The following is a 27,537-nucleotide window of genomic DNA, read 5'->3' on the forward strand; positions in this document are numbered from 1 at the left end:
CCTCATCCTTGGCTGCTTGCATTTGAGTGACTAAAACGACTGTTCGACCTCGCAGAATGTCTTGATGGAAGCAACGATCCCATATGTGCTTCTGCGTCGCCGAGTCAAGGGCTGAGAAAACATCATCAAGTAGTAATAGACTTGATTTGCCATAGACCGCACGTGCAAGACATACTCGTTGCCGCTGACCGCCTGAGAGATTTGACCCATTGACGCCGACTTCAGTTAGATCATTGAGTTCAAACTTTTCTAAATCTGGTAACAGTCCGCATGCTTCAGTGATTTGCTCATACCGTTCCTGGTCGAACTCTTCGTGAAGGAGAATATTGGCTCTCACGGTGCTATTCAAAAGCCAAGGAATTTGAGAGGCGTATGAAACATCTCGAGGGCACGTTGCGCTTCCTCCTTCCAGAATAGTCTCTCCTAATAATGACAATAAGAGGCTCGACTTGCCGCCGCCAGAGGCACCAGTGACTACGTTGAGACCCCCGGCAACAAAATCACCGTGCAAGTACAGCCGGAAGCTTTCTTTTGGAAGAGCTCGACGAAACGTGGCGTGATGGAAGCCCGGATGGCCTTCTGCATGGTGGCTTGTCTCTTCCTCTCCATTCATGAATTCATCGATACGACCAAATGCAACTAGAGCTTGCGAGACGAATCGAGTAACGTTTGCGATCCACACAAATTGCAACCGTAGGGTTTCAATGATTGACAACGACGTGAATGCCTTGGCAGCAGTAAGAGGCTGGCCCAGAACGAGAGTGTACGTGGCAAACATGCTGAACAAGGCGAATAATGGAACAAAATCGCCCATCACAGCCACCGCAACAGACGAGAGGTTACGTCTCCAAGTCATCCGCTCTTCACCTCTGCGATCTTGATTGATTCTGTCGGCCATTATGGGCTCCCAGCCCAGGTACTTGATTGTTCGGATAGACGATAGGTATTCTGAGATGGCGGAGACCCGGCTGTCAGTTCTTCTCATGACTTGTCGTTGGAAGTGAGACATCATTCGAGAAAGAAGCGCGGCGATAGGAAAGGAGAACAGCATGATGACCAGAGCCACGAGCGAACATTTTCCAAAGAGGTTGTAAAGAAAGACCAACCCAATGGTGATTTCAATTGGGCTGGCCGTACACACTAGGATGAAATCCCTTGAGTTGCAGATTGCATCTACATCATAGGCCATAAGGGTCGTAACGTTCTGAGACTTACTACCCTGGACACTTTTTTTCATCTCCTCGTCAATGACATCGGGTTTGAGTGTCTCGCCACCCTTTTTTTGTATACTCGCAGCAGTATCGGCATCAAAACACCGTCCAGCTTTGGCATACAGTTCCTGGATCAGACAAAGCTTTGTCCTCACCACAAGCCGTGTGCTAGAGAAGATGTATTGCTGATATACCACTGAACGGAGGACTGGCCCAGCAAATAGTAATGCAACCCACAGCCAAGGTCTGATAGTAGCTATAGTAGGGTTTTGGAGATAGTTTAGAAGTTGATAAAGCGCCAATGGGGCAATGAACTCAACCACTGCCGTGAGGGCGGCAAACAAGACCATTGTTCCGACATTATGACGGAGAGTGTAGCCAAGGGTCTTCAATGTTGTTTTAAATTTTCGCCGAGCTTTGAGTATACAATCCCTCCATATGAGTGGCTCATCATAATCAGGCAATGGGAGAAGGTCTCCGAGAACAAGACGCCTTTTGGAACCCAACAAGATGATATTGGTCATCCATCCGTAGGACATGTAGTAAGAGAAGTAAGAACATGTCTGTTCAGGACTTGGCAGTACATTGTCTCGTTGTGCTAGTTCGAATGATAGGGTCGGAGGTATCCATTGTCGTGGGGTGGTAAATGCAACGACTAGACCGAGAAGTGCCACTGAGAACTTCAAGGAGAGCCAAAGGCTAGCTTTTACGTAGCCTCCAAAAAATAGAAGTTCTGGTGAAAGTTGAATGAAGGCAACTGTTGCCTCAATACACATGAGAGAGTTGATATGATGAAGCAATGTCGATCTGGCTCTAATGCTTCTCACATATACTCGAAAAATGTCCAGGCATAGAATGTATGCAAGTGTGATAATCTCCACATTGCTGGAAGACCTATCTCGAACATATCCTAGGATTACTAACGACAACAATACTGCTCTGATGAACTGTTGCAGCAAGTTGTAGGAAACAGGTGTCCGAATTTGGCTTTTGCTAGAGGCTCCATCTTCAATTGCATCCGGATTGGAGACCCTTGAACCCCTTGAGCCGTACGCATAGCAGAGTACAAGGTAAGTCACCGAAAATGCCACAGAAACTGAGGAAATAATCGCGACAGCCTTGACCAAAGTTCTCGGATCCACGACTCTTTCAATTTGGGTGCCCGAAGCAGTCATTTGTGATACTGGCCTCCAAGCATGTCAGCACTTTTCAAAATCGATGATTAAATTGTATGAAAAGACTATTCACCATTGAGAAGCTTCGTTTCTCGTTGTCTCAAAGACATCGATAGGTGGCACGAGTAAAGGATAGAAATCCGCCATTTTGACCTAATGACTGTGTGGTTTGTTCCATATACCTCAGCGAGCACTATTTTGAGCTAACGTGAGATTGATGTAGATAACATGGTGTATATTCTAGAGCATTGAATAGATAATTACCAGTGTGTGGCAATCTAAGGGCGTACCTAATCTGTGATTGAAATTGACCACTGTGATAAGATTCGCTGGGGTGACACCTTCGGCGAAGCACATCCTCACATGGCTTGATCGGTTCGACGAAGCCAAAATTTATGCCAAGACAGAGATCAGAACATGATCTATCAGGGCTTATCCTGTATGTCGGTCCGATGTTGCTTTCGAACGCCCAACCCAGCAACTTCACGAAACCGGCTCGGCAACAATGACTTACCGCATTGGGCAACTAGACAGACCCGATATCATCATGCTTGCATCATGCGCATTCCCAAGTCTTTGAAACTAACGGCGTGGCAATACGCACATGTCGCACATGGTCAACCAAGTGAGGTTCGCCTAAATTTCGAAATGACAAACGCATGCCTCTCGAGTTCTACACCTAGACTCATGCGGCGGGCTTTGAAAAAAGTTATTGCAACAAGGTCAAGGCTCTATTATGGGACATACTGTAGCGTTGACTAAGTCATGACTATAGCTATGAAAGTTGAGAAGGCTAGTCTGTATTGAGAATTGAGTCAAGTCTCTAATTCTTGTATTGAAAAGTGTGGCTACGGGTCCTCGTTGGCCATCAAGGTTTAACAGGCCAACAAGGTGGCATAAAGGGCTCGGAGTTGATCTGGCTTGACTCTCTAGAACGAATACCGCTCTAATGATTCTATAATAAGAACCTTTCCCTCATATAGAAGATATAGCATTGGGGTCTCTAAAAGCTTTATCAACATAATACGTTTCGTGTTTCTCACGAAGCACGACGCGCGAAGACTATCAGGCTTTACGGACGAGTCGTCCACTTCCAATGTTCAATAGTAAGCGAATCCGGCGCAATGGCAGAAGATCCAGCGAGTCATGCCAGAAGCTGCCGTGCCTGGCTACGCCCAAGCCTCGGCACCGGCGTAATCAAGTGTCTGAACCACATTTCATGGCCTGAAATGCGGCGATCGAGGATTGCACTGTCCCACACTGTATGGAGTGTTTACCCAGCGGATTCAGAGCCCTGTAATCTAGCGCGGTCCATCCCCGCACGCTGTGATCAACATTTCAAACACACTCTTGACCACCTGATGACGAGCCTACAGTCTAGGAGGACGACTGTTGGTCTCATGGAGAACGCCAAGGTCCGAAGATCCAGAACAGGTAAGATTTGACAGCTTCATTCAAACGCAGCATCGAGACATGTATCATCTTAGAGCCTCTCGCTGACAATGAAAGAAAGGATGCGCAACTTGTCGTGGTCGCAAGGTTCGCTGTGACGAACAGCATCCAGTCTGTGGCGCCTGCACCAGATTGCATCTCTCCTGTGCCTACGCTGAGCCTGATAAGCCAGCGAGGACAAGCCGCAAGACAGATCGGACACGCCACCCAAGATTTCGGGTACGCTTCGTAGACGCAGATAGGTTCAAGCCCCAGGGAGCTCAGAGTGCCGTGAGAAGCCGCGAAGGAGATTCTGCGCTTCGACAAGAAGCCGAGACGGCATCGCCAGCTTCCCCTGATCAAAACGAGGCTCAGCTCACCGAATCACCTGTTGAGCGGTCATTTCAGCCGTTCACTAACTCTCCACCTTTGTCAGTACTCTGGTCAACAGGGAGCGGCTCTGACTCACCGCCTAACGACGCATTCATGTCGATTTGCGCTCAATCGATGCAACTTGCCGGCCATGGCGGAGGACCAGAAGGAAGTATGACTGTTACAAGAAGCACGTCAGATCTAGTAGATACCTTCAGCATGCAGACAGACATGGCAATGCTGTGGGACAGCATGCCGGCATTCGATGACTTTGGTGCTGGATTTGGCAGTGGTCTTGGAAATACAGATCTGAATACAGCTGATGAGTCCATCGTTGACGTCACTCCTCCTGCGGCCACTCCTCCGCCAGAGCCAGAGATATCTCATCGGTCTGCCTTACCGAAGCCCATGGTATCCATACGGCCCGAGGACACGGAACCTCTCCAACACTTCCTAAGTACTATGGTTCAATTCGTGAAACTGCGAAGTTCTCCTTCCGACAATATCTACTGTCACATCTTCACAAACATGGGTCTCACACATGCGCCGTTGTACGAGGCAATACTAGCTTGGGCAGCTTTACACCTAAGTCACGTCAAGTCAACATCCACAAGAGACGCAGAGTCGAGATATCAGCGAGCGTCGGCCCTCCTCTTCGAGGATTCTGAGGCTGCTGAACATGTGGATCTGACATTGGTGACAGTCTGGTTTTTGTTACAATATGAGCTGTTCAGTGCTCGAGGTGTTGAGAGATTTATGCGCCTGTTGAGCTACGTCGCCGATATCGTCGAAGTTGTCTTTGAAAACTATCATGTTTCCGCGATCAAGGACAGGCTCGGTCCCGTTGTTGTGCGCGTACTCATTTGGCTAAGTGCTTACGATGGAAGAGCTGCTATGTTTGGAAACACATGTCGACTCCTTCGTTGTCTGAAGATGCACCCCTCAATCTATGAAATCATTGATACCCACGAAAGAGGGCCATCAGTAGATCACTTTGGAGCGCCGAACGAGCTTGGCAGCAGGGAACTGAAGGCTTGTCTAAGACTGGCTTTACGCCTGAATATTGTTCGAGGCTCATGTGGGCTTCTTGGCCGTTGGCAGGAGGACAGCATCGAACGAGAGGCGACCTGGACGGCACTCTTTTCAAGCCTTGAAGCCGTACAGAGAGAGGTTGAGCAAGATTCTTTGCCAGCTGCGAAACTGGCCCTGAGAGTTGCGAATGGAGATATGGATGTCTCCATTGCGATCAGCACTCTCGAATACAACTGGATGCAATTGCTGGCAACATATTACGCCGGGGTAATCACGTATCTCCGCCACCAACCAACATCAACTCCGAATTCCATAGACGCTAGCGCAAATTCAACGCTCTTCCCTGACTCTAAGGATTGCGCCGCTAAGATCATTCGATTATCCAGGCATGTCACTCTGTCTCGATCAAACTCACCACAAGCTATATGGCCTCATATATTGTTTCAAGCTGGGATAGAGACGAGTGATCCGATTTATCAATCATGGGTTCTGGGTGCTTTTGCGCAGGCAGAGGCTTGGGGCCCCAATATGCGCAAGACAAGACTGCTCTTGGAGCGGGTGATCAAGTTTCGCAAAGACGTAAAGGGCTCATACGACATCACAGCGCTCATGGATAGTATGGGCGGGCCCTTCATCGTGTGATAGCATTCAAAAACTTGATTGGCATACTGATATCTCCATCTTCCATGAGGAATTGCATTAAAGGGCTATACACTATTTGTTCATGGACTATCTAGCCTGAACTTCTCAAATATGCCTTGGCAAGGCGGGCCTTTACAAACCGTGACGACCTTGTGGGTCACGTCATAGACTACACACACGACTGTCATGCTCTTTTTGAATGGATATCCCGGAATACCGGAACCCCCGGAGTTGTCGACGTGCTGGCAGAGACTCTGCGGGTAACCCAAATGGTCCGCAAATGCCTTGGTGAGGACATTATCATCAACACTACCGTCCAAAAACGGCTGAATGCCTTTCGCAAGGCGCACATGACGGAACCAGCTACTGCCGCCAGCATATGAATCCCGAATGTCTGTACGGGCGTGAATAGCGGGACTGAGGAAGTGATTCGAGTGAATCAGGTGGTTGTCGGTTTCTGATGGTGTGAGAACAAAGGCTTCATTTGGCGTCAATTCCATGCATAGTGCGTACCCTTCTGCAGTCGAAAGCGTCAAGTTGTTGGAGACATGTCGAGGTGCGTTATATACTGCCTGGAGGCCTTTCGGGAACGACTTTTCCTGTAGAAACATACGCCTGAGGACAGAAACAGGCAAGCAAGGTGTTTCATCTTCAGGAAAGTAGTCCGCCGTGGAGTTGAGTGAGTTCGACGTCAAACCAAGACCTGCCGAGTTCATGCCTGAGCGACCCAACTGGCCGGCTTCGGTGACCAAAAACATGCTGGGAATACCTTCTGAGGGATCTGGATGGATCTCTAGCAGTATGACGAGATCATCAAAGTATAAGTGAGAAGAGATGTCCCAGTTTTGGGCGGTATATACTGCACCATCCTTGGTGGCTCCTTGCCAGAAAGCACAGCTCGTGCACTCGTTATCAAAGTCATCCCAATCGCAGAAATTGTTGGTGTTACTAGAGAGTACAGACGGTAGTGTTACTGAATTCCGGACAGGAATTGACATGAAGCCCTGTTTCTCGGGTGGCGGGCGATATCGCGAACCACCTGGGGCCCGGGAAAGATCATACCTCGCGTTGAGCATTATGATCTCCTCCACTGAGACGCCCGCCCCCTCGGCAATCCCTTGCATTTCTGCCAAAGCCGAAGGGAAATGCTTCTTGAGCCCGGGGACATAGATATTGTTGATATACCCGACTGTCCGCTCCCATGGTGGCAACTGGCCTGGTCGGAGATAATGTTTGATGTTCCGTCGAATCTTGTCCGCCGCCTGTTTCCCATATTGCCTTCCGCGCTCTCGCGGCAAGCCGCTCACGCGGATGTGCTCGTAGTACACATTCGTTCTGGAAGTCGGGGTTGGGCTGTCACTCGACCCACTACGCTCGGGGACAATTCGCATAGTTTGGTTATGCATGTCGATATGGCTTGGCGGCACAGGAGATAGTTGCGTTAGTTCTTTCTCCAAGCATACGTACACTTAGAGAGAAGATAAATCCTTGGCTTTTCTATCTTAATGGTTTGCATCCACTCAGATCCAAAACCAGTAACTGGCTCTGCTACCTTACCGAACCCATAGCTAAGTGCATCTCTTAAATATGGGTCACTGGTCGTTTTCCATCGCTCGGGGTTGCCCATAAGATCAACCAACCAGGTCTCACTGTCGTTTATGACAACGCAGTCCGACGAAAGACATTTAATATCGAACCCGTTGTCGGCACGACTAGTCACATCTCTTTTCGTCCTTGTAGTGCGGGGCTAGCGAGTGATCGCGTCGGAAGCAAGGTTTACTTGCCGAATTCGGTAAGAATTAATAGCCGACAAGCGTCTAAGTTGGTGTAAGATAACTTGATAACCTAGTTGTGAACTGACTCCACCCTTAGCCGCAACATCACCTCAGAACGGTGTATCACCGCACCAACTATCGACAGATCATATCAGCCCCAGGTGAAGATAACCAAACCCTGGGCATGGTTGTGGGGTGTCGCGTGATAAGAGACCGGAAATCCGGACATCGTCTGCCACCAGCCTTCACTTGGCGGCGGGGGTAGCACTCCTCATCAACTGGATAAGTTCAATGCGATCTCTCTAAGGATGCCATCAAGTCTTTTGTTTGTCTTCACGCATTCATTTTGAGTTTTGCTGTTTTCACCTGGTCAACTTAGAAGGATGGGTGTTTCCCCAGTCACGTCTCAGGACGCTGCAGTGGCGAGTGAGAACAAGATTGCCGTAGCTCAAGATGTTCTGGTTGATGAGCAGCAAGTTGAAAAGACATATCACCACAAACTCGATGCCGATGATGCTTTGGCTTTTGTCCAAGCGCACGGTATCACTGCCATCACACCGGAGGAAGATAAGCGCATTCTTCGAAAGATAGACCGTTTCTTGATGCCTTTGGTATGCTCCTTGTGCTTGACTATCAGACATGTTGATCGCTAATACCTTCCTAAGATGCTAATCACATACACCTTGAATTTCATGGATAAAAATGCATTGTCTAACTCGGCCAATTATGACTTGCGCGAGGATAATGTAAGCCACAAGCCCAAGAGGACGAGCCTCACATCTTGCCGGAAGCTAATGTCTCTCATAGCGTCTGGTCGGCAATCAGTACAGTTGGGCGAGTGGATCTGTGTTCTATCTAAGTACGTCCTACATGCAGATTAATTGATATCAACGGAAGGACTAATCTCAGCCCGCAGCATACTTGGTATCGCAACCTCTTGTGTCCCGTTGCCTGCAATGGTTTCCCATTGGCCGCTTCATCTCTGTCAGCGTGATTCTCTGGGGAGCGGTTCTGATGACAACTGCAGCTTGTCGCTCATTCGCCTCAATCATGACTGTGCGAGCCATTCTTGGTGTCTTTGAATCGGTCATAAACCCATCTTTCATGCTCATGACCTCACAATGGTACAAGAGATCCGAACAACCAGCACGAGTAGGCTATTGGTTTATGGGAAACGCCGTCGGCCAAGTTCTTGGCGGCATCATTGGATATGGTGTTGGACATATTAATTCAAGTCTGGAAGTGGGTAACTGGATCTGGGTAAGTAATTTATGACTTTCATTTTCCCGACACACACGTCTTTATTCCCTTTCACAATGAGAGGTTTGCATTTCCATGATCCAAGCTGCTTCTTTGTTCTTTTACGAAGAAATTTACTGATTATAATTCCCAGTACTTCATCATATTCGGTTCCGTTACGATTGTTTACGGCATTGTGCTCTTCTTCGTAATTCCTGATAACCCCATGTCAGCCCGCTGGCTCTCGGAACGTGACCGTGCCTTGGCCCTAGAGCGCGTCCGTGAGAACAGGACTGGTATCATGAATCACCACTGGAAGTGGTATCAGTTCCGAGAGTGTCTGCTGGATCCCCAAGTCTGGTTTCTTGTGATTATCCAATTCTTGACAAATGTGCCATCCGGTGGTGTTGCAAGCTTTGGTAACATTGTTATAAAAGGGTTTGGGTACTCTGCAATCAACACGACCCTTCTTCAGATGCCGCTGGGAGTCATCCAAGGAATCACAATTCTTGTTGGTGGTGCTGTATGTTCTCGTTTCAACAACTCTCGTTGGATCGTCATGGCCGTTACGCAGATCCCTTCCCTCATTGGTGCAGTACTTCTATACACCCTCCCATCAAGCAATAAGGGGGGGCGGCTTGGATCCTACTACATCATTCAGACGCACAGTATTATCAGCATCATGTCCTGGTCTATGGCGACTGCGAACTTGTCTGGAACAACGAAGAAGGCCACAGCTTCCGCCATGCTGTTCATTGCCTTCTGTACTGGTCAGGTCGCTGCTCCGCAGCTGTTTGTTAGTAGTGAGGCTCCGCGATACGCTACCGCATTCAAGGCTGCATTCTCTTGCTTTGCGCTTCTGATCGTCCTTCCACCCCTTCTGGTTTTGTATCTGAGATGGGAGAACCAAAAGCGGGACAGAACCTATGGTCATGTTGACCCGAATGCTGCCCAACCAGTTGAAACTATCGTGGCGACTGGGGATCCGGCTGCTCAGCCAGATGAGTTCTTTGACTTAACTGACCGTGAACAGAAGGCCAAGTTCCGATATGTTTGGTAAGAAAAGGATCTAGTGTAACGTGCCAGTCTCTATAAGATGTTGGATATCTTGGCTAGTTCTGGGCTGGTTTGGATTGATCGTGGTCTCTTCATAACCCATTTTGTTTCGAGGCTGGACTAGGGGAGTTTGCAGTTTAGTTTCATAGAGTTTGGAGGAAGTGATCGAACCAGCTCTTTGTGCGCAAAGGCGCAAAGAGTTTTTCCATTCAACACGACAAACTTATGGTGTGATCTATATGTCTTGCCCAGATATGAAGTTCCAGTGCCATAAGTGTCCGACATTTGACGTTCCCATCTCACTCCCAGTTATCTGAGACGCCTGACACTTTAGAGATATACTTTTCAGTTTTCGTATATGTGCAGTTCACAGATAGTTCTAACAGCTTATCGAATCTCAGAAATCTGTCCGTTGACTGACTATTCTCGATACGCCTTATCCATTATACTGCTCAATGATATCATTCTACATCTGGCCAGCATCTCTGCACTTCGCCTTCCTCTACAATGAGCGCAACGCTAGCACCATACTCTAGTGGGTCGCCCTCATATACCACAAATTCTGCTTCATCGCGTATGGGCAGTTGAAACATTTCTCTCATGTTTTTGGTGACAATTTCCACTGCCACCTCTCTTGCCTTCTCCTGAGACAATTCTGTTCGTCCGTGCACAAGCCAACCAGCTTCCCACAAGGTGTTCGGAACCCAGCGATCACGGTGATCCCAGCTCCCGATACCAAGCTTCACACCTGCATCGAGAAGAATGTCTGGACCTGCAGCGTCAGTGATTGGTGATCCTGGAAGGCAGTTGCGAATTTCCCATGTGAGTTGACTACACCGGAATGGAGCAAGAATGACAGATATGTCAGCGGCAGCAAGCTCAGGAGCAACTAAATGCGCCTCGCCACCTCCAAAGATGATGATATTGAGCGCAGGAAGCTCACGCTTGAGAGCGATCATCTTCGCAATGACATCCTTGTTATCCGTTCGAATGGTAATTGGAATTGAGCCATTGGCGGCAAGTACGTATGCTTCATGTGGTGGACTAGACAAGGTGAGAAGTGACCGGAGCTGGCTGATTTGAGATGAGATCGTCGGGAATGATGGGGCTATTCAAGTTAATACAGTCTTCTTACGGAAGATAAGTGATGACAGGGGATGCCATACTTTTAGCTTCATCGCCGATGGAAAATTGGAGTGCAGCTGCTTTCTTGATAATGGCTCCTGAATCCAGGGCTGAATGGGAATCGGTTGTTAGCTGTAGTCTCACATACTATCTACACACTTGGTTGTACCTACCATGCGCTGCTCCGGGGCGGAATGCTGTGCTGAGTCCGTGCAAGAAGCCCTTGCTCCCAGGTGCAGTGATGATGCAGGTGAGCCCCCGTCTATGGTCGAAAGCTACGTGGTGATCACCAAACTGCAGCCCGTCTGCAGCAGTGATCACATGGGCAAGATCACTACCCGAAACAGCGCCATCTTGGGTGTCGGGTTCCTCGACCATCTCGGTGAGGCCGTGACTTTTCGTCATGGAAACAACGCCCTTATCACGTCAGCAAAGGTTCACCAGATACTGCTACCAAATCTTACAGGAAGAATATAACCATCCTTGAGATCCATCACAGGAAAACCCTGTCCAATGGCCCTCTCGGCCATGATTTCGCACTCGTTTCCTCCAACGCATTGAATGACTCCATCATGGACGATTGCTGTGGCATTGGAGAGTACTGATGTTCGCAAACCACTGAGAAAACTCTTTGTAATTCCTCTAAGAACCAGATTCTTTTTACCCTTCGAGCATGTCCTCTCGTCATTGCTGACTTGAGTGCGACTCTCTGGCGCGGAGGCTAATGCATTCTTCTGCTTCAAGTTGCTTTCCCAGAGTTTGTCTGATGCACGCACAATAGTCTCGCCTTCAATCAGGACCTGGAGAGGGGTTGCACCCAAACGTAAGGGATGAGAATCCCAAAATACAAGATCGGCATCATAGCCTGGACGCACCCAGCCGATTCTATATCCTTCTATCAGCCTCAAAGACCTTAGCTGTGTAGGCATGATTGCAAGAGCTCACCTGTTGTCAAGACCCAAGGCCTTGGCGGGTACTGACATGAGAGAAGCTAATGCTAGCTTCTCATCAAGCTGAAAGTGATGAGCTACTTGGGCTTCATACGCAAGGAATTGTCCATGCTTGGCGGGATGGTCCGTCGTGAGAGCAATGGGGATTCCAGCTGCTGCCGCCTGTTTCAGCATATACCAGCTATAGTGATAGTTTTCATTTTTGAAACCTCCCTCATCGGAAAATGTAGCCAGCATCGAGCCGCGTTTTTTAATCTCGTCGAGCATTTCGTGGGCCTGAGTGATATGGTGGAGGGCTGTGATATTGTAACCAAACTCGTCACCGTGATCCCATTCGGAAAAGACATCCTGCGGCTGATAGCAGTGTAGATGCACACTAACATCTCCGCGCAAGACGTCGATCAATGTTTGCACTCTGATCGATGTCGGGTACGGGGTGGTCAAGCTTGCCGCGTTGGAGGCAGCACGTCCACACCACGAGTCTTGGCTACGCAGAAGCTCCCGCGCCTCCTCGAAAGCAAACCGCACAAAGCCGGACTCACCCTGTCTACTAATAGGTCCCGTGAGAGTACCTTGGAACTGGCCTTTAATGTTCTCTCCACATGCCATCTTCAGATATCGCTGAGGTTTCGGACTTCTGCCATTACTAGTCGAATCGATTTGAATTTCCCATACGGACTTTGTTTCCTTATGCTTGATTACCATTCCTTCTCCAGAAATCAAATTCTTAGCTCCAGTCAGGACCAGAGAAGTGGTTGTGCCTCCGCTAGCGAGGATCTTGATACCCTGATCGGTCGGTTTGAAACCATCGATTGCCCTGGCCCATGAAGTCACGGGGAATGTACTTTCTGTCACGTCTTCATTTCCCCATATTTGAGGCTCTTGTCTTAGTCCGACATGAGAATGCATGTCTATCAAGCCAGGTGACACATATCGGCCAGCAACGTCAACGATTGTCGCCGTTGATGGCGACGTTTCACGAGCTTCATCGACATACGTGATGATTCCGTCTTGAATCTCTAATTGGACATCATGTTGAATACTCCCATCTCCGTTAATGAGAGTGATGTTCTTAAAGATTTGGAGAGGTGCTTGTGGGTCTCGTGTAGTGAGGCGATGAGCGGCAAACGAGTAGTCAACGAATGGGTGTTGGTTATGTTTAGCGCAAAGCTGGAGTCCAGCAGAGAGTTCGGCCTGAGTAATGGCCCCTTTCGCATGAAAAGGCTCTCTTGCTGGCAGTGTGAAGAAAACCAGGCCAGCCAAGGCAAGTCCAGAAAGTAAGGCCTTCCAAGATGCTCCGTTCGCTGGGCGGGACAAGATTTGCCTCCCTTGAGCCTGTAAATTTCCAAGCTTCTCCATGATCTTAGTCGCTGTATGAGATGCAGATTTTGGGTCTGCCCGATGGTCTCAAAGGCAGGATACACTGAACCCAGTAGCACATAATGCGTAAACACTGTTAACTTATTTCTTGGCCGGTAATAGCACACATCGATCACATTACCGCCGGCACCTTCGTTATCGGTCAGTAGCAAGCGCTGGGCTGTGAGTTCTCGGCCCCACCTCCATCCATCATCGGCTCCATTGGCCTACTGGATTAGGAAATCCGGAGCAGCCGACATAATTGAGGAAACGGGAACAAAGCATCTTCTCTCCGCTTTTCTAAGAGGTCATCAATCAGTTCTCATGGGCTATTTGGGGCTTTGGGCAAGCAACATTATTTCACCATCTGTACCATTACATCACCTGCAAATACCCTCCTCCACTAGCTTCGTCGTCTTGACAGAACAGCCAGATGCAGGGGCTTTCAAGATTGAGGAAATCACCCATGTTCCACGTCGTGAAACATTGCGTATGGCTTGATACGAGAATTCTTGGCTTAGATGCATTTGGAGAGACACTTTTGGTGGAGAGCTGCTGCAATGTCTTTGTGTCCAGCTGAAATGCTTTGATACATTGGCCCATTGACGAGCGGTGCTCAGTCCTATTTCATAAAGGCAGCACAACATGTAAATAGCAGGAAGCGGATATATAGATCGCAAGCATTCAAGCAGCCACCAAAATGGTGGATGTGAATACAATTGGAGTGCTCTCGAAGCATATAATCAGATCGGCCGCTACCAAGCGAAAGTTCGACGAGTTATTACGCAAGGGTATATAGACCCCGAGGACACTATAGATGAGTTGGAGTGGAAAGTTCTTGGGGATTATGTTGGTATCGCGAATACTTCGAAGAGCAACCCGAAAACAGCAAACAACAAAATAGACAAGGAGATACCGAAGCTTAAAACGAAACCATCACAACCTGGAACTCCATATGGAAAGCGTTTAAGTGAACAGCAAGAGCATATGGAAGATAGACACTTGCATTATAGGAAGGCTAGAGTGGATACAATTGTTATGTTGATCTGGTAGATACATTATCGTGTCGACTGAAATAGTGGTGAATTTATTTCTCTGCAGCCATTGAGCTGTCTTCGATGCGATGTAAGACCGTTGACTTATTATGACCCGCACGAGGAGGACCACTGGCCTTCACGGTCCTTCTTATATTCGTTTCCAGTTCTTTATTTAGAAAATAGCAGGATATCTATTGCGTGTTTCCTTACAAACAGAAGATTGAACTGGGGACGTGGTGAAATTCAAAGCTGACTGGTTCCATGTACCTTAGTGCCGGAGTTCCGGAGTTGACCCAAAAGAGAAACTCCGGCAACGAGAGTCCCTACCAATAGATTCATCTGATCTCTCATCCGAACTCCAGGTAGGCAACTCCGCCCAACATTCGCAATGTTATGAAGCCACAATCGAGGCAGTAATGGGTGTGCGCTCCACTCGACTCACCGGATCATTACTTCGACTTAAACTTATGTATTATCACGTTAGTACAGAGAGCCATCTCCACCCATATGCACCTGCAGAGTATACCCGAAGTACCTGTATGTCTAACTATCGGAGGTCATGTTGGGCCGCCTTTGATCTGGTCTTCAGTCAACTCTTATTCCAGGCCCAAAGCGAGACATTAAGTTCTGGGTCAATCACGGACACGTTAAGTATGAGAATGAACTTGGGACGTGACAATGTTGACCAGGCTTCAACCCTTGTGAAACGGCGGAGAAGCAAGAGATCTCCCCGCCGAATGGAAGGTAGGATTACATCTAAGCATTGGGCAGTGAATAGAAGATCTGTTGAAAGAACTTGTTTGAAGTTTCTTTAGGTTCGGAGAAAGTATGCATCTGGCTTATAGAGCGCGCTTAATTTCTCTACACATATGAAAATGACGGAGATTATCTAAGGATTTTGGCCTGTCTATCCACTGTCCGAAAAAAACAAAAGGCTCAACATTAAACGCTAGTAAATCATGATACCTCTCTAGTCGGAGTCCATACCGACGACAGTCGAACCGCCTAGTCTTTCAATGAATTCCAAATGTCGTTACGACCTAAAAGCCACAAAGCACAAATTGGCTGCCGTTGATCGCTGAGAAGAAAATACCACTAAGTCGCAATTCCACGGCTTCAGTCCTTCCATTTACGCTTGTGCCAGTCCGGTGCTAACTGCTGGCTTCTTTCTAATATCGCGCCATCCTAGAAACCACCCAAACACAATGGCAGGGGCGGCAACCCCGGTACTGAAGTAGAAGATGCGGTCGAGGCTCGTAGCGTAAGCCCTCAAAACTCCATGAATCATATCAGCCGGTACAACGCTTCTGACCGCCGTAGAACCTGCGGATATGACCGTGACCGGGTCAACAGATGGCGCGTATTTCGGAACGAGGTCGACAAGACTGTTGGTGAAGATGGTCTGCGAGATGACGATCATCACTGCGGCAGCAAAATTCGACGTAAATACGAGCACAGTCATAGCTGATGGCATCTGCTCTTTGGGCAGATCATTCTGAACAGCAAGAAATGGCTAGAAATAGATTATGTTACTAGAATATTCTCAGTATTTAGGGTGAATACACAGAACTTACAACGGACATCGCTAGGCCTCGTCCAGCACCAAATAGGATCTGATAGCCCACCCATTGGCCTGTAGGAGTGGATGTAGAGAGCATACCAGTGAGTCCACAGCCAATTGTGTTTAATACTGCTCCGATAATCATGAATGGTGTGTAATATCCTATTTTTTGGACTGCGAGAAGTTAGATCGCTTGTCAAAAGTCACTAGCGAGGAGTAACTGACTTATGCCTCCAGCAATGATCCCAAATATCATCTGAGCAAGGATATTCGGAAGAACATCGACGCCGCTCATAAATGGTGAATATGCAAGGACCGCTTGGAAATACATCGGAAGATAGTAGGCGGTTACAAACATCGTTCCGGTCATTAGCAAGGCTGTTACACAACTTGCCCAGACTGTCCTTTTGCGCATCATTGAGAACGGAATCATTGCATTGTCTCCTTGATAGCCGTCCCACACCAGCCACAAGATGAATGTAACGCCTGCGCCGCAAAAAAGACCAATGACTTGGCTGCTATTCCAAGCGAACTGGTTCCCGCCATACTGTAAAGCCAAAAAGAATTGAATTGCTGCAGGAGCGAACAATGCAAAACCCGGAAGGTCAAATTCGGTAACCGCATTTCTGAGTACTGACCTCCATTCTGGCTTAGGTATATCATCTGGAATATGTATAAAGGCTGTAGCTGCAACTACGACACCACCTATCGGGAGATTGATGTAAAAGCCTAGAGATATGTGAGACGAATTGCCAAAAAGTAACTGTGAGAGCACAGTGATAGCTTACACCATCTCCAGGTGACATATTCTGTGAATGCACCACCAAGGAGTGGTCCAAATGCAATTCCCAGTTGGCCGACTGCGAGAAAACTTAGTTACTGAGGAACCTCTTATGTATAGATTTACTTACTTCCCATTAAAATCCCCAAAAGCGCTGAAGTATTGGCTCGTCAGTATTTTGCTGTGTATCTTGGTATAATCTCCTCGACATACCTGGTTGGCGATGCGGAGCAACGCTGGCATTGAGTATAATCAGTGCTCCATTCAGCAAACCAGAGCCACCAATACCGGCAACAGCTCTTCCGACAATAAGCATGACGGAAGACTTGGCTGCTCCACAAAGAACAGAACCAACTTCAAAAATCGCCAGACATATGATAAAAGGCCACTGTGCGTTCAGTGTGAGCGTTGCAAGAAGAAAAATTCTCATGTTAGTTAAGGTATACCTTTGATCCCAATCGTGCGTAAATCTTCCCACTCAATGGTTGTAATGCCGCCCTGCAATATCGTATCAGTATTCCACGGATTTCGTGCTTCTATGGAGGCAACCAGAACGTACGCGGAGAGCTGGTAAGCGCTGCCGTACCAACCAACATCGAGGAGGGAGTGGAAGTCATCGGTAATATAGGGAACAGCCTAACATTTTCCCGCCGGTTAGATCGAGGAGTTCAACGGAGGATAGGGCACGCTCACCGTCGCTAAAATAGTATTGTCAAGCATCACGAGGAAGTAAACTATCGTCAGTGCGCTGAGCACGAGAACTAGTTTTACACCAGTAATATATTCATGTTGGATCTCGTGAGGTTGACTCTCCGGAGTTCCTATGCCTTTCTCTTGACCTCCAGGGAGTGTCGACGATGTTGCATCGGTCGATGTTCGGCTCTCTTCTGATTCCATACCGCCTATTATCTGTAACCGATAAAACAGCTGATTTGAGGTAGCGTATGGTTTGTGAAGCGATTACTGCTTTTGAAGTCCAAATTGTGGTCTTCGCAAAATATTATGGACAATAATCGAGTTGAGCAAGAAAGGCGACTTGATCGAAGAAGTAAAAATATCGACGAACGAGGCTCTTAAGTATTCTAACCAAAGTCCATCCAGAGGGAAATTCATATAGGCAAGTTCTTCTCGTCGTTAAGTTGACCCATGTGAGAAATCTTGCTAAAAACAGATTATAGCGTTCAATGTACTTACTTAGGTACATGTCGTTGAAACTCCGAGGCGTGAAACTCCGAGACGGGTCCACTAATACGCCAGGCTAGTTCTAGAACCGACAAATGTACTGCATACATACAGTACAAAGGCCCCCACTGCTCCCGTCTCGCATCCTTCTGACTCCAGCAAACTTCAAGAGCATCTCATTTATTCAGCACGGCGCAATCAATTGAAATCTTAAACTTGCATCTCTAGTCCTTCACTATTAAGGACTGTAGCGGCAAATCGATAGAGAGCAACGCCGCGAAAATGTCCGGCCGACCTGAGACTCGTCAACAACCAGGCTATGCGTGTGAAGGTATGTGGCTCCTTTCAAACAGGCATCCTGGTTACGAACCTATTCCACAAAGAGTAGAGTCCTGGACTTCGGAGTCTAATGCCCTTCCCCTTCGAGTTTGAAAAACTGCTATTGACCAACTCCAAGAATGCCGTAGAAAGAAACTCCGCTGCGACAGGCAACGACCCCAGTGTGGATATTGCATTAATAATTGTATCCCATGCAAAGTTCATGACCATCGAGTTTCACGAAATACTAAAAAAGGAGCCACTCAAACTCCCCGGAGAAGCGTTGGTAGGTCTGGATACATTGCAAATGAGACATAAATGTTAACAGCTCTGTCAGTCGTGTTTGAGCAGAACCTCTCTCCTGCGTACTCAGTATCCCAGACCAGCAAGGCTGGCTTTGCCAGTAACTCATCAGAGGGACCAGCAACAAGTAAGGCAGTCAATCCTGCTGCCTCTTTGACCCTATTTCACTGTGGCGATCCCTCCCATTCCTAGATTTTTCAGAGATCATATCACGAGAATGCGGCAGCTTCCAGCAAAACCTCTCCTTGCTAATACGCTGTGAGATCCAGATTCAGAATGGGATCCCTTGGGTTTCGACGACGAGAGAACCTCCCCATCCTCTATCTCTACCAATTATCCAGTTCTAGAGGATAATCGCCCGCCACCTGTCCTACATGATACACCTAATCTACCTTTGTCACCAGAGTCGCTACAGGCTTCCCAGCACCATCAATTCACTGCAGAGCCAGATGGAGAGCTTTCAGAGTTCGTCAAGGCTGAGCTGTAAGTTTAGAAGCTCAGTGAGTTTTGGCTTCTTTCTGATCTTGGATATAGGACACAGGTATACTTTGATCGGGTTCAACCCAATATTCCGATACTTTGCCAGTCAAGCACATACGCGTGGATGTGTGAGAAATCCGCGATGGACGATTACCGCCAATGCTTGCAATTTGCGATCTGGACTTCAGCTTCGGCATTCTCAGGGCAATTTGACAGTGTTCGGGAGAAGCTCTACACCACTACACGGTCGATTCTTGATGGGCTTGATTTGAAGGATGGCGACATGGCTGCATGCCGTATCGAACATATCCAGTCCTGGATTTTGATCACCTTCTTCGAATTCGCCAAGACACATTATCGCCGCGGTTGGCTCAGTGCAGGCCGTGTCTTTCGCCTCGTACAACTACTGAGACTCTACGATGTGGACAATCCCAAATTCAACAAGCCTTCTGAATTGAGTGACCTCGAAAAAGAAGAGCGGAGGCGAGCATTCTGGGTCGCATACTGCCTTGATCGACTGATCAGTGTCAGTAATGCCACGCCAGTCACGCTCAGCGAAGAAGTGGTCAGTTTTCCAGCCCCTCGCTCATGAATTTATATAGTCGACAACAGCATCAACCGGAATGTCTAACATATTACAAACAGGTTGGCACCCGTCTTCCTTGTCTCGATGCTGATTTCCAGGCCGGACACATTAATAGAGAACATTTCTTATCAGAAGCTATCTCATCTGTTGACCTTCGGCTCTATTCACCACTCGCGGAATGCGTGATACTAGTCACCATTTCCAGTCGGGCACTAACTCACAAGCAAGTATCAGACGTAGAAATCATGTACGGCAGCGCAGCACCCCGCGACTTTTGTGCCAGGCACGAGTGGCTTTCAAGCATGCTCATGCGGCGGCTTGACAGTTTCAGGAAGAATTATCCTTCGCTTTCCCTGGCATCCGATCCCATGATCATGTTTGCATACATGGTTGCGCACACCACCGTCATGTACCTTTACTGCATCATGGAGCCCTTCTCTAAAGACGAAAATTACGACTGCTTGCCGTGGGACTTTTCGGAAAGGGGCCTATCGGCAGCTCAGGAGGTTGCGTGCCTAGCCAAAAAGCAGCAGCCTGTTGGGTATTTCAGGATGCACACTTTTATGCCGCTCCCGATTTATCTTAGTGTCGTAAAGTTAAGAGTATATCTGGAGCAACGAAGAACAGCAGGGTATAGACTGGAGGAGATAGGGCAGATCGAGACGTCTCTTCAGGCTTCATTGGATGCATTGCAGAGGCTTCAGCCAGTGAATCAACTAGCTACTTATTACCTAGGGCTACTGGATGGTAACAAAGATTTGGTGGGGCTTACGATTAATGAAGGTTGGGTTTGGGGTTAGTTACATACTGTCTATGGATCAATCAGATACAAAACAAGAATCTCATCCTTGAGACTGTCTTTGTTCATGCCCTAGACGCATATTGCTACAACTTGCAAATATTTGTTTCCAGTATTTATGTACGGTATATTATGGCACCTTCCTATGTACAGAAACAGCCCGCGAGAAATGAAAGCTCATCATTTGTCCTCCAATGCCTTCATGACCTAAATGCTGATAAACGTGAAGCTGACGGGATAGACTGTGGATGGGTAGCGGAGGTAAAATTGGCTCGGGCTGGACCCAGCATACAAAACCTGACCCTGAATCCAGGCCTGGAAGGTCGGGGCTGGACTTCCGCTTGGGTTCACCCATGCAGGGGTAAGAGCACCCGTGGTGAAGTCGATATCCCAGATGGAGGACTCGCTAGTGCGGCTTGTGCCAGTGTAAGTGGTGTAGGAATTGCCAGGAACCTGCGGTACGCTGCCAGCCTCGGTATGGCCAGTGCCTGTGATGTAGACATATCTGTTCACGGCCGTTAGAAGACATGATTGGGTGCTAGGAGAGCATCATTACACATACTGAAACGAGCCTGTTTCTAGATCCGAGGTAGTGTCGTCGCGACCTTGCACGAGGCCTAGGAAAGGGTAGGAACCGGCATTTGCCGCGTTGGTCATGATGATCTCGGCCTGGGACACAGACGTGGAGCCTGGGGCCACAACCACCTGGACAGTCAGGGCATTTGACTGGACATCATACTTGGCGTAAGCCGTGTTAACGAACGTCTTGCCAATGTAACCGAGCACGGAGTTGTCAGAGATCTTGTTGACTCGGATGATGCCTAGCGGGTTAGCAAGAGTCAGTATGACTCAGTCTTAAAGAGAGGTTTCTCGGAGGGATGGAAACCCAGCTTACCAGTCAGAGTCTGTGAGGCAGTAGCGTGGACCGTTGAAGTGACGGTAGTGGTCACAGTCACCTGAGTTGGGACGGTCTGGGTAATCTCAGCCGTATTATAATCAGTGGCCGTGAGCGAGGCGGTGTTAGTCAAAGTCACGGTTGTCGTGGTGGTCGACTGGGGAATGGTGTATGTGGATTGGGTGAAGCCCCAGCAGGAACAGGCGCTTGAGTACTTGACGGCACCGGAGCAAGCACTAGCATAAGTAGGGACGCTGGAAGGTGAGTAGGTAGTAGCAGCCGTCACTACCTGCACGTCTCGTCTCTCAGGAATGATGACATCAGTCGCAGTAGTTGTCGCTGTCGCCGTATCAACCTGCGTGGAGGTGGAGGTGGCTAGAACTGTCACCGTTACGGTGTTTGTGATCGTCCCAGTGACAGACACGCTGGCCGTTGCAGTAGCAGTAATAATGCTGACCAATCGAGTGTGTCAGCTACTTCTACGTGAAAATTCGACGAACGTGGAGCACTTGATTACCTGGTCGGGAGAGAAACCGTCGCGATCAAGAAGCTGGCACAATCTGACTGTCTTTGGGTCAGGGCAGGCTTGGCAGCTGTACCGGTAACGGCACGAGCACAGTTCTGTCCAGTAGTTAGTCAACAACGCCCGTGTGCATGCTTCATCATTCGGCTAATTCGAGCCGCCATCTGTTATGTCTCACATTGGCATTACAGCTGTCAGCACGGAGGCCGAGAACGCTGCCCATGACAGCGCCTGGTAATAGTCCCAGGGCGCCGATATAACTGGTGAACCGCATCGTGGTGTTTCTGGTAGAGTAGACGACGATACCCAAGGTTGGCTTAAGGGCTCCGCAGAAAGATTACCCATTCGTGTCTTTTGGAAAATTATGGCGGCGCTGTCTCGCCTCTTTATATTGACATATGTGCGCCTAACTAGGCCAGATCACGATGGAACACGACCTTCGAGAAGCATGAATTAGCCATTATTACCCCATCTAACTGTCGCGACCCCAGTGTCTGGCCTTGCATCTAGACTAGGCTTTGGGGCTACTGTACCTGACTACTGGATTTGCCAATGGTCTCAGCTCGCTCAGGTCTGGCAGAAGGATAGAAAGCGGTTCTAGCGTGCCGAGCTAACGGAGCTGGATGCCAATAGACGCTTTTGCTAACCCAAAAGTGTTGTGGGTCAATGGAATACTGCCATCACGCGAGAGCAGCAGGGGTTTTTCTTTTTTTTCCATATTTTTTTTCCTTAGGAGATAATAAGTTGGCCCGTATATTAAAATCTGGTACAACAGATTGCAGTCTGTTGATGCACCGCAATTTTTGCTGGATCCCAAATAAGCAACGAAAAAGATGCTCTATAAGGTGTGTTTATGAATTCCGCCTACAACATCGGCAATGCTACTACTATAGGCTTCCTCGCAAGGGCAGGCGTGAGTTTGGCCGAGTGGAAAGTGAGCTGCAAGGGCACAGTAAGACTTTACCCCCTAGGGCTGAAGAACAATACAAGCAGCTAGATGACTAGCTGGACTGGGCTAGTTTTAGTAGGGAGGGAGGTGCTATGTCTTGTTGACTTCTGATGCTTCGATGGACTATTCTCCTACTACTAACTATCACTAGCATGCTGGCTCTCGTGGGATGATGTCATACATGTGCGATTGTTCTGGCTTTTTGGGTTCTGTAATTGGCGTCTTGACATTATGTGCGTCTCTCTAGGAAGCTGAAGCCACAAACGGTCACAAGTATTCAGTCCGAACTCTGCCACCATAGGGTAAAGAGGTTTGTCCCCTTACAGAGGGATGACAGAGGTGTTACCAGCTAGAAATATCGGGTCAGCGTGATAGCTTCACCTTCATAAGTTTGATTTAGATTCTCTCCAGGACTCAGTTGCGTGTCTCCTGAAGAATGGGGTCGCAATATATGCTCCCTCGGTTGCACCTGAAGCAATTCACATCTCATTTAGGCATAACTAGTCAGTACCAGTACGTATGCTCAAGGCCACGAGTTGTCGTCTGGTGTACGTTGTTGCGGCTACCACACCGCTTACCTTCCGCAATTCCAGGGGTCATGACTCCACGACGTTCATGGGTAATTAGCGCAGTCAAATGTAGGGCCCTTGCGCTTGTCAAGATGAGATTGTGAGCGTTCGAGTTATACTGGACGATAGCCACTGGTCCAATGGATGAGGACAAGTCCGTCTTAGTCGTGTACGAGCTGTGAAGCGTCGCCAAAGCTCTTCATCTAACCACCACAATGAAGTATGGCCATCTTCGCTTGAACGACGGACAATTGAGGTCATTTGTCTACATAGATCCATCTATAACTCTTTGTCTCCATATCCCTCTGGCTTTCGCATAGGACTTATGATCCGACTATTGCCGTCATAGAATTTACAAACATGTCCTAGAAGTGTGAGATCAGCCTTGGGCTCTGCGCAAAACTACTAAGATGTTAAGGATTAGGTGTTGCTCTGCGCTGAACACTAACGTCGCGGTACGCTTGTCCCCAAACTCCGGCACTGGGATTTAGCGGCGCGGGAGTACGCGGGACGAAAGTGTTGCGTGCTGGGTTAGGTGAGAACTAATAATAAAGTAGTAAGGCACAATGCACCTACCTTCGCGTTCTGTGATGGGAATATGGACTACTTAAAGAGAAACCTCACTGCATGGTACTTCGTGAGCGCGTGTCTTGATAGCTAGCTGAGTAGCTGAAAGATCAAAGCGAAGAGAGTAAAATCCGGGGAGTGGACACATTGACGACACTGCAATTGCGGTCTTAATAGAACATCCTGCCTCCTCCTCAGGAAGGGATCGCATGTCATTGGCTGGGGCTATCCAAGAGGAGGCTCTCCTTGTGGGCAGTCGTACATTAGAGAGGCTAGCGAATACGCCAAAGGCAGGAGAGACGGGAATTATGCACTCGGATTTGCAGAGTGTCGGAATTGTAGCTCGCGAGTTGGATAATCCCGTGTGGGCCCCTATTACGTTGTTGGAGTACCCATCAGCGGCACAGCACAGACAGCTCGCCTCAAGGCTAACCTCTAACGCCGGAAAAGGCGAGTCAGAACGCGCCAAGAGAGAGCACAGGAAGAGATGCAGGCGGAATTTAAGTTAGGAACGCCGTGCGTCATGATCCAGGTACTCCTGCACGCAATTCTGCCCTGTAGATACTTCGGGCTTGCCTCAGTGCGAGCAACGCATTAGTTTCTGGTCTTGCTGATTAAGGTACCCTCCACATACTTCTGCAGTGAAACCATGATGAATGCTTGCCAATCCGCATGGATGAGCTAATGCTATGTCCGAACGTTTCGTTGGTGGGGAGAAAGGGGAGGCAGCGCGATCAAGCTCTGCGAAGCGAAGAAAGCAGCTTAACTCCACACCCCTGCCCTTCTCTGCATCTCGGCATCACAGCATCGTCTGTAAGTCCATTTACGGCCAAACCTCTTGCTCTGCGCTTTGCGTGAAGTAGTTATAAATAAGTCGTCCTCAAACTTCTCATCGCTGGACGAAAAGAAGGGAGAAATCATCAGCATCTACCAGAACACCTCAGTCCTCCATTTACATACACCAATCGAGGACAAGCAGTCAAATACATCATAGCAACCCCGCATCCCTTTCTTCACTTGAGCACATTCACCTCATAACCACCACAAAACACAAACCTCAGACACAATGCCTCAAATCAACGGTTTGGAAGTTGGACCCACAGGCTATGGCCTTATGGGTGAGTCAATAGCTAGCTAGCCGGCCTTTCTGGCTTCAAATCCCAAGAGCACTCAGAACTGACAAGTCGGACTCAGGCTTCACATGGCGCCCCAACCCTGCCCCCCAGGAGCAGGCTTTTGAGGCTATGCGCGCGGCTCTGAAGAACGGCTGCAACTTCTGGAACGGCGGCGAATTCTACGGCACGCCAGAGTACAACAGCATGACGTTGCTAGAGCGCTACTTCACCAAGTATCCCGAGGACGCTGAGAAGGTTGTCCTCAGCATCAAGGGAGCCTCTGGGCCCAACGGCGCCCAGCCCGATGGCAGCCCCGAGGAGATTCGCTGCTGCCTTGACAATGTCCTCAAGCAGCTGAACGGCCGCAAGAAGCTAGACATCTTCGAGTGTGCCCGCCGCGACCCGAATACTCCCATGGAAGTGACATTCGGCGTCCTGCAGAAAGAGTACATCGACACTGGCAAGCTCGGCGGTATCTCCCTCAGCGAAGTCAGGGCCGACACAATTCACGAAGCTGTCAAGGTTGCCAAGATCGTTGCCGTAGAAGTCGAGCTTAGCCTTTTCTCGACTGATAATCTGACCAATGGCGTTGCTGCCGCGTGCGCCCAGTACGGCATTCCTTTGATCGCCTACTCACCAATGAGCAGAGGTGTAAGTCTCACCGATGGCAAGGATTATTGCTTCCTATACTGACAAGACCTCTAGTTCCTGACAGGTCAAATTCGCAAGATCGACGACCTGGACCAGGGTGATTTTCGCCGCTTTTTCCCTCGCTTCCAGCCCGGCAACTTCGAGCTCAACGTGCAATTAGCAGACCATGTCATTGAGCTGGCGAAGAAGAAGGGCTGCACCGCCGCTCAGCTCGCAATCAACTGGGTCAAGGCCCAGTCCAAGCGCCCGGGAATGCCCGTCATCATCCCCATCCCCGGCGCCACGACGGCTGAGAAGGTCACTGAGAACTCGGTCGAGATAGAGCTATCCGACGCGGAACTGAAGGAGATCGATGAGATGCTGTCCAAGTTCGACGTCCAGGGTGGCCGTTACCCCGCCCAGATCCCCCACAACACCTAAATCAGGGGATCTCCGGCTTGAGTCTTGAGCTTTTTGTGGAATTAAGGAGTTTAGTAGCCAATATAGTGTATTAATTGAACGAATGAAGATTTTACGATATTTTACTGTCCCCTGGATTCAACATCGCGTATTAGTGATGTGCACAGCTCTCTTAGTTTTCGATTGTCTAATTAGAATATACTGTCTCCTATCCACGGTCGCCTAGACTTTCTATCCAGTCACTGATATATTGTGAATGGGCCCGACAGGAAAGAATGCACTATACTACAATGAAGGAGCTTTTGTGGCTATTGCTCTCGCCCTCATTTGCAGGGGTTTGCGGTAAACCCTCCTTGGAAACCTCATGAACGCACGACCCTTCCAGAGCCGTTAGATGCTGCGGATCTTCGTCCGGCCGGGTGTAATTGCCTGGCTCGTGCCACTCACTCAGCGGCATATGGTGTGCCGGCGGCCAGATGAGATTACAGATCCAGAAGATGCCGAAAGACATGGTGATGCCCACGGGGTACGCGAAGTAGTAAAACCGCTTGATACCTATCGGTACGTGAACGCCCATGTTCCCCAGAAAGCCGGCAAAGTTCACCGCTACCGTGATCAGGTATGCAACATAGGCACGAATATTCCACCCCTTCGTGAAGTAGTAGACCCCGGACTTGTCGCCTGTATACAAGTCGGGTACTTGCAAGTATCCTCTTGAGATGACATAATAATTGCAGATCAAGATGCCCGTGATAGCTGCAAGGAAAATCTGGTAGGAGCCCAGGAAGGTGATGAAGATGGAAGCTGAGCCTAGCAGAAACCAGGGGTTTATGGCGAATGAGATAAATTGGCATATAAGCATACCTCTTCGAATAGAGATGTACCTCGGCAGCAGAGCAGCGATATCATTTCCGGCTATGAAGAAGTGTTAGATCCAGATTAGCTTGGGGGTCGCAGAACGGCTCACCAGGAATACTATTCTCGAACACCGACGAGAACAAAGCCGAGTAAGAGAACATCAGAGCAATGAAAAAGCATCCTGCTCGATTTGCTGGTGTATAGTTTTCGGTTTGGATACGGTCCAAAAGAGTCACCGGGTTCCACACCAGCTCGCCAAAGATCACGGTCGAGGTTGATGCGACCACATTTCCGACAATAGCCACAGACATGTCGGCCAACGGAAAACCAATGAGGTTTCCCAAGATGACATCGTTTGGTCTGCTAGCATATCTCTGGAAATCTGCAGCATTGCTCGCAAAGGTGGCACAGTTCGCGGCAAAGAGCCAGATGAATTTGACCAACAACCACGACTTTTCCGATCCATGGACTTTGGACCCTTGCCTCAGAACCGGTCCTGCTCCGCCTGCTAATGTCAAAGTCCATGCTAACATGGCCACGGCCGAAATAAGGTAGACGACGAGCTTTATATCTGTTGAGTGTCAGGAGTTGCCCAAT

General features: G+C 48.7%; 4 protein-coding genes across 4 annotated transcripts; 2 read left to right on the forward strand and 2 right to left on the reverse strand.

The window, feature by feature from the left end:
• Nucleotides 1–8,021: 8,021 nt before the first annotated feature.
• UCRPA7_7510 (putative allantoate permease protein) lies at nucleotides 8,022–9,937 on the forward strand (the record flags this gene model as incomplete). The annotated part of the gene is made up of 5 exons (XM_007920040.1): nucleotides 8,022–8,249; nucleotides 8,304–8,384; nucleotides 8,446–8,497; nucleotides 8,795–8,898; nucleotides 9,032–9,937. The coding sequence occupies 5 exons, from the start codon at nucleotides 8,022–8,024 to the stop codon at nucleotides 9,935–9,937; spliced, it is 1,371 nt and encodes a 456-aa protein (XP_007918231.1).
• Nucleotides 9,938–20,621: 10,684 nt separating this feature from the next.
• UCRPA7_7511 (hypothetical protein) lies at nucleotides 20,622–21,630 on the reverse strand (the record flags this gene model as incomplete). Its single annotated transcript, XM_007920041.1, has 4 exons — nucleotides 20,622–20,919; nucleotides 20,977–21,235; nucleotides 21,310–21,545; nucleotides 21,599–21,630. 4 exons carry the CDS (start codon nucleotides 21,628–21,630, stop codon nucleotides 20,622–20,624), a joined length of 825 nt encoding a protein of 274 aa, XP_007918232.1.
• A 3,353-nt stretch (nucleotides 21,631–24,983) lies between these two features.
• UCRPA7_7512 (hypothetical protein) lies at nucleotides 24,984–26,103 on the forward strand (the record flags this gene model as incomplete). Its single annotated transcript, XM_007920042.1, has 3 exons — nucleotides 24,984–25,035; nucleotides 25,112–25,683; nucleotides 25,738–26,103. The coding sequence occupies 3 exons, from the start codon at nucleotides 24,984–24,986 to the stop codon at nucleotides 26,101–26,103; spliced, it is 990 nt and encodes a 329-aa protein (XP_007918233.1).
• A 259-nt stretch (nucleotides 26,104–26,362) lies between these two features.
• On the reverse strand, nucleotides 26,363–27,101 carry UCRPA7_7513 (putative uridine permease protein; the record flags this gene model as incomplete). Its single annotated transcript, XM_007920043.1, has 3 exons — nucleotides 26,363–26,892; nucleotides 26,947–26,997; nucleotides 27,050–27,101. 3 exons carry the CDS (start codon nucleotides 27,099–27,101, stop codon nucleotides 26,363–26,365), a joined length of 633 nt encoding a protein of 210 aa, XP_007918234.1.
• Between the last annotated feature and the right edge of the window lie 436 nt (nucleotides 27,102–27,537).

This window comes from Phaeoacremonium minimum (assembly GCF_000392275.1).
Source record: "Phaeoacremonium minimum UCRPA7 unplaced genomic scaffold PA7_03_scaffold_538, whole genome shotgun sequence".
In the NCBI taxonomy this organism is placed as follows: Eukaryota; Fungi; Ascomycota; class Sordariomycetes; order Togniniales; family Togniniaceae; genus Phaeoacremonium; species Phaeoacremonium minimum.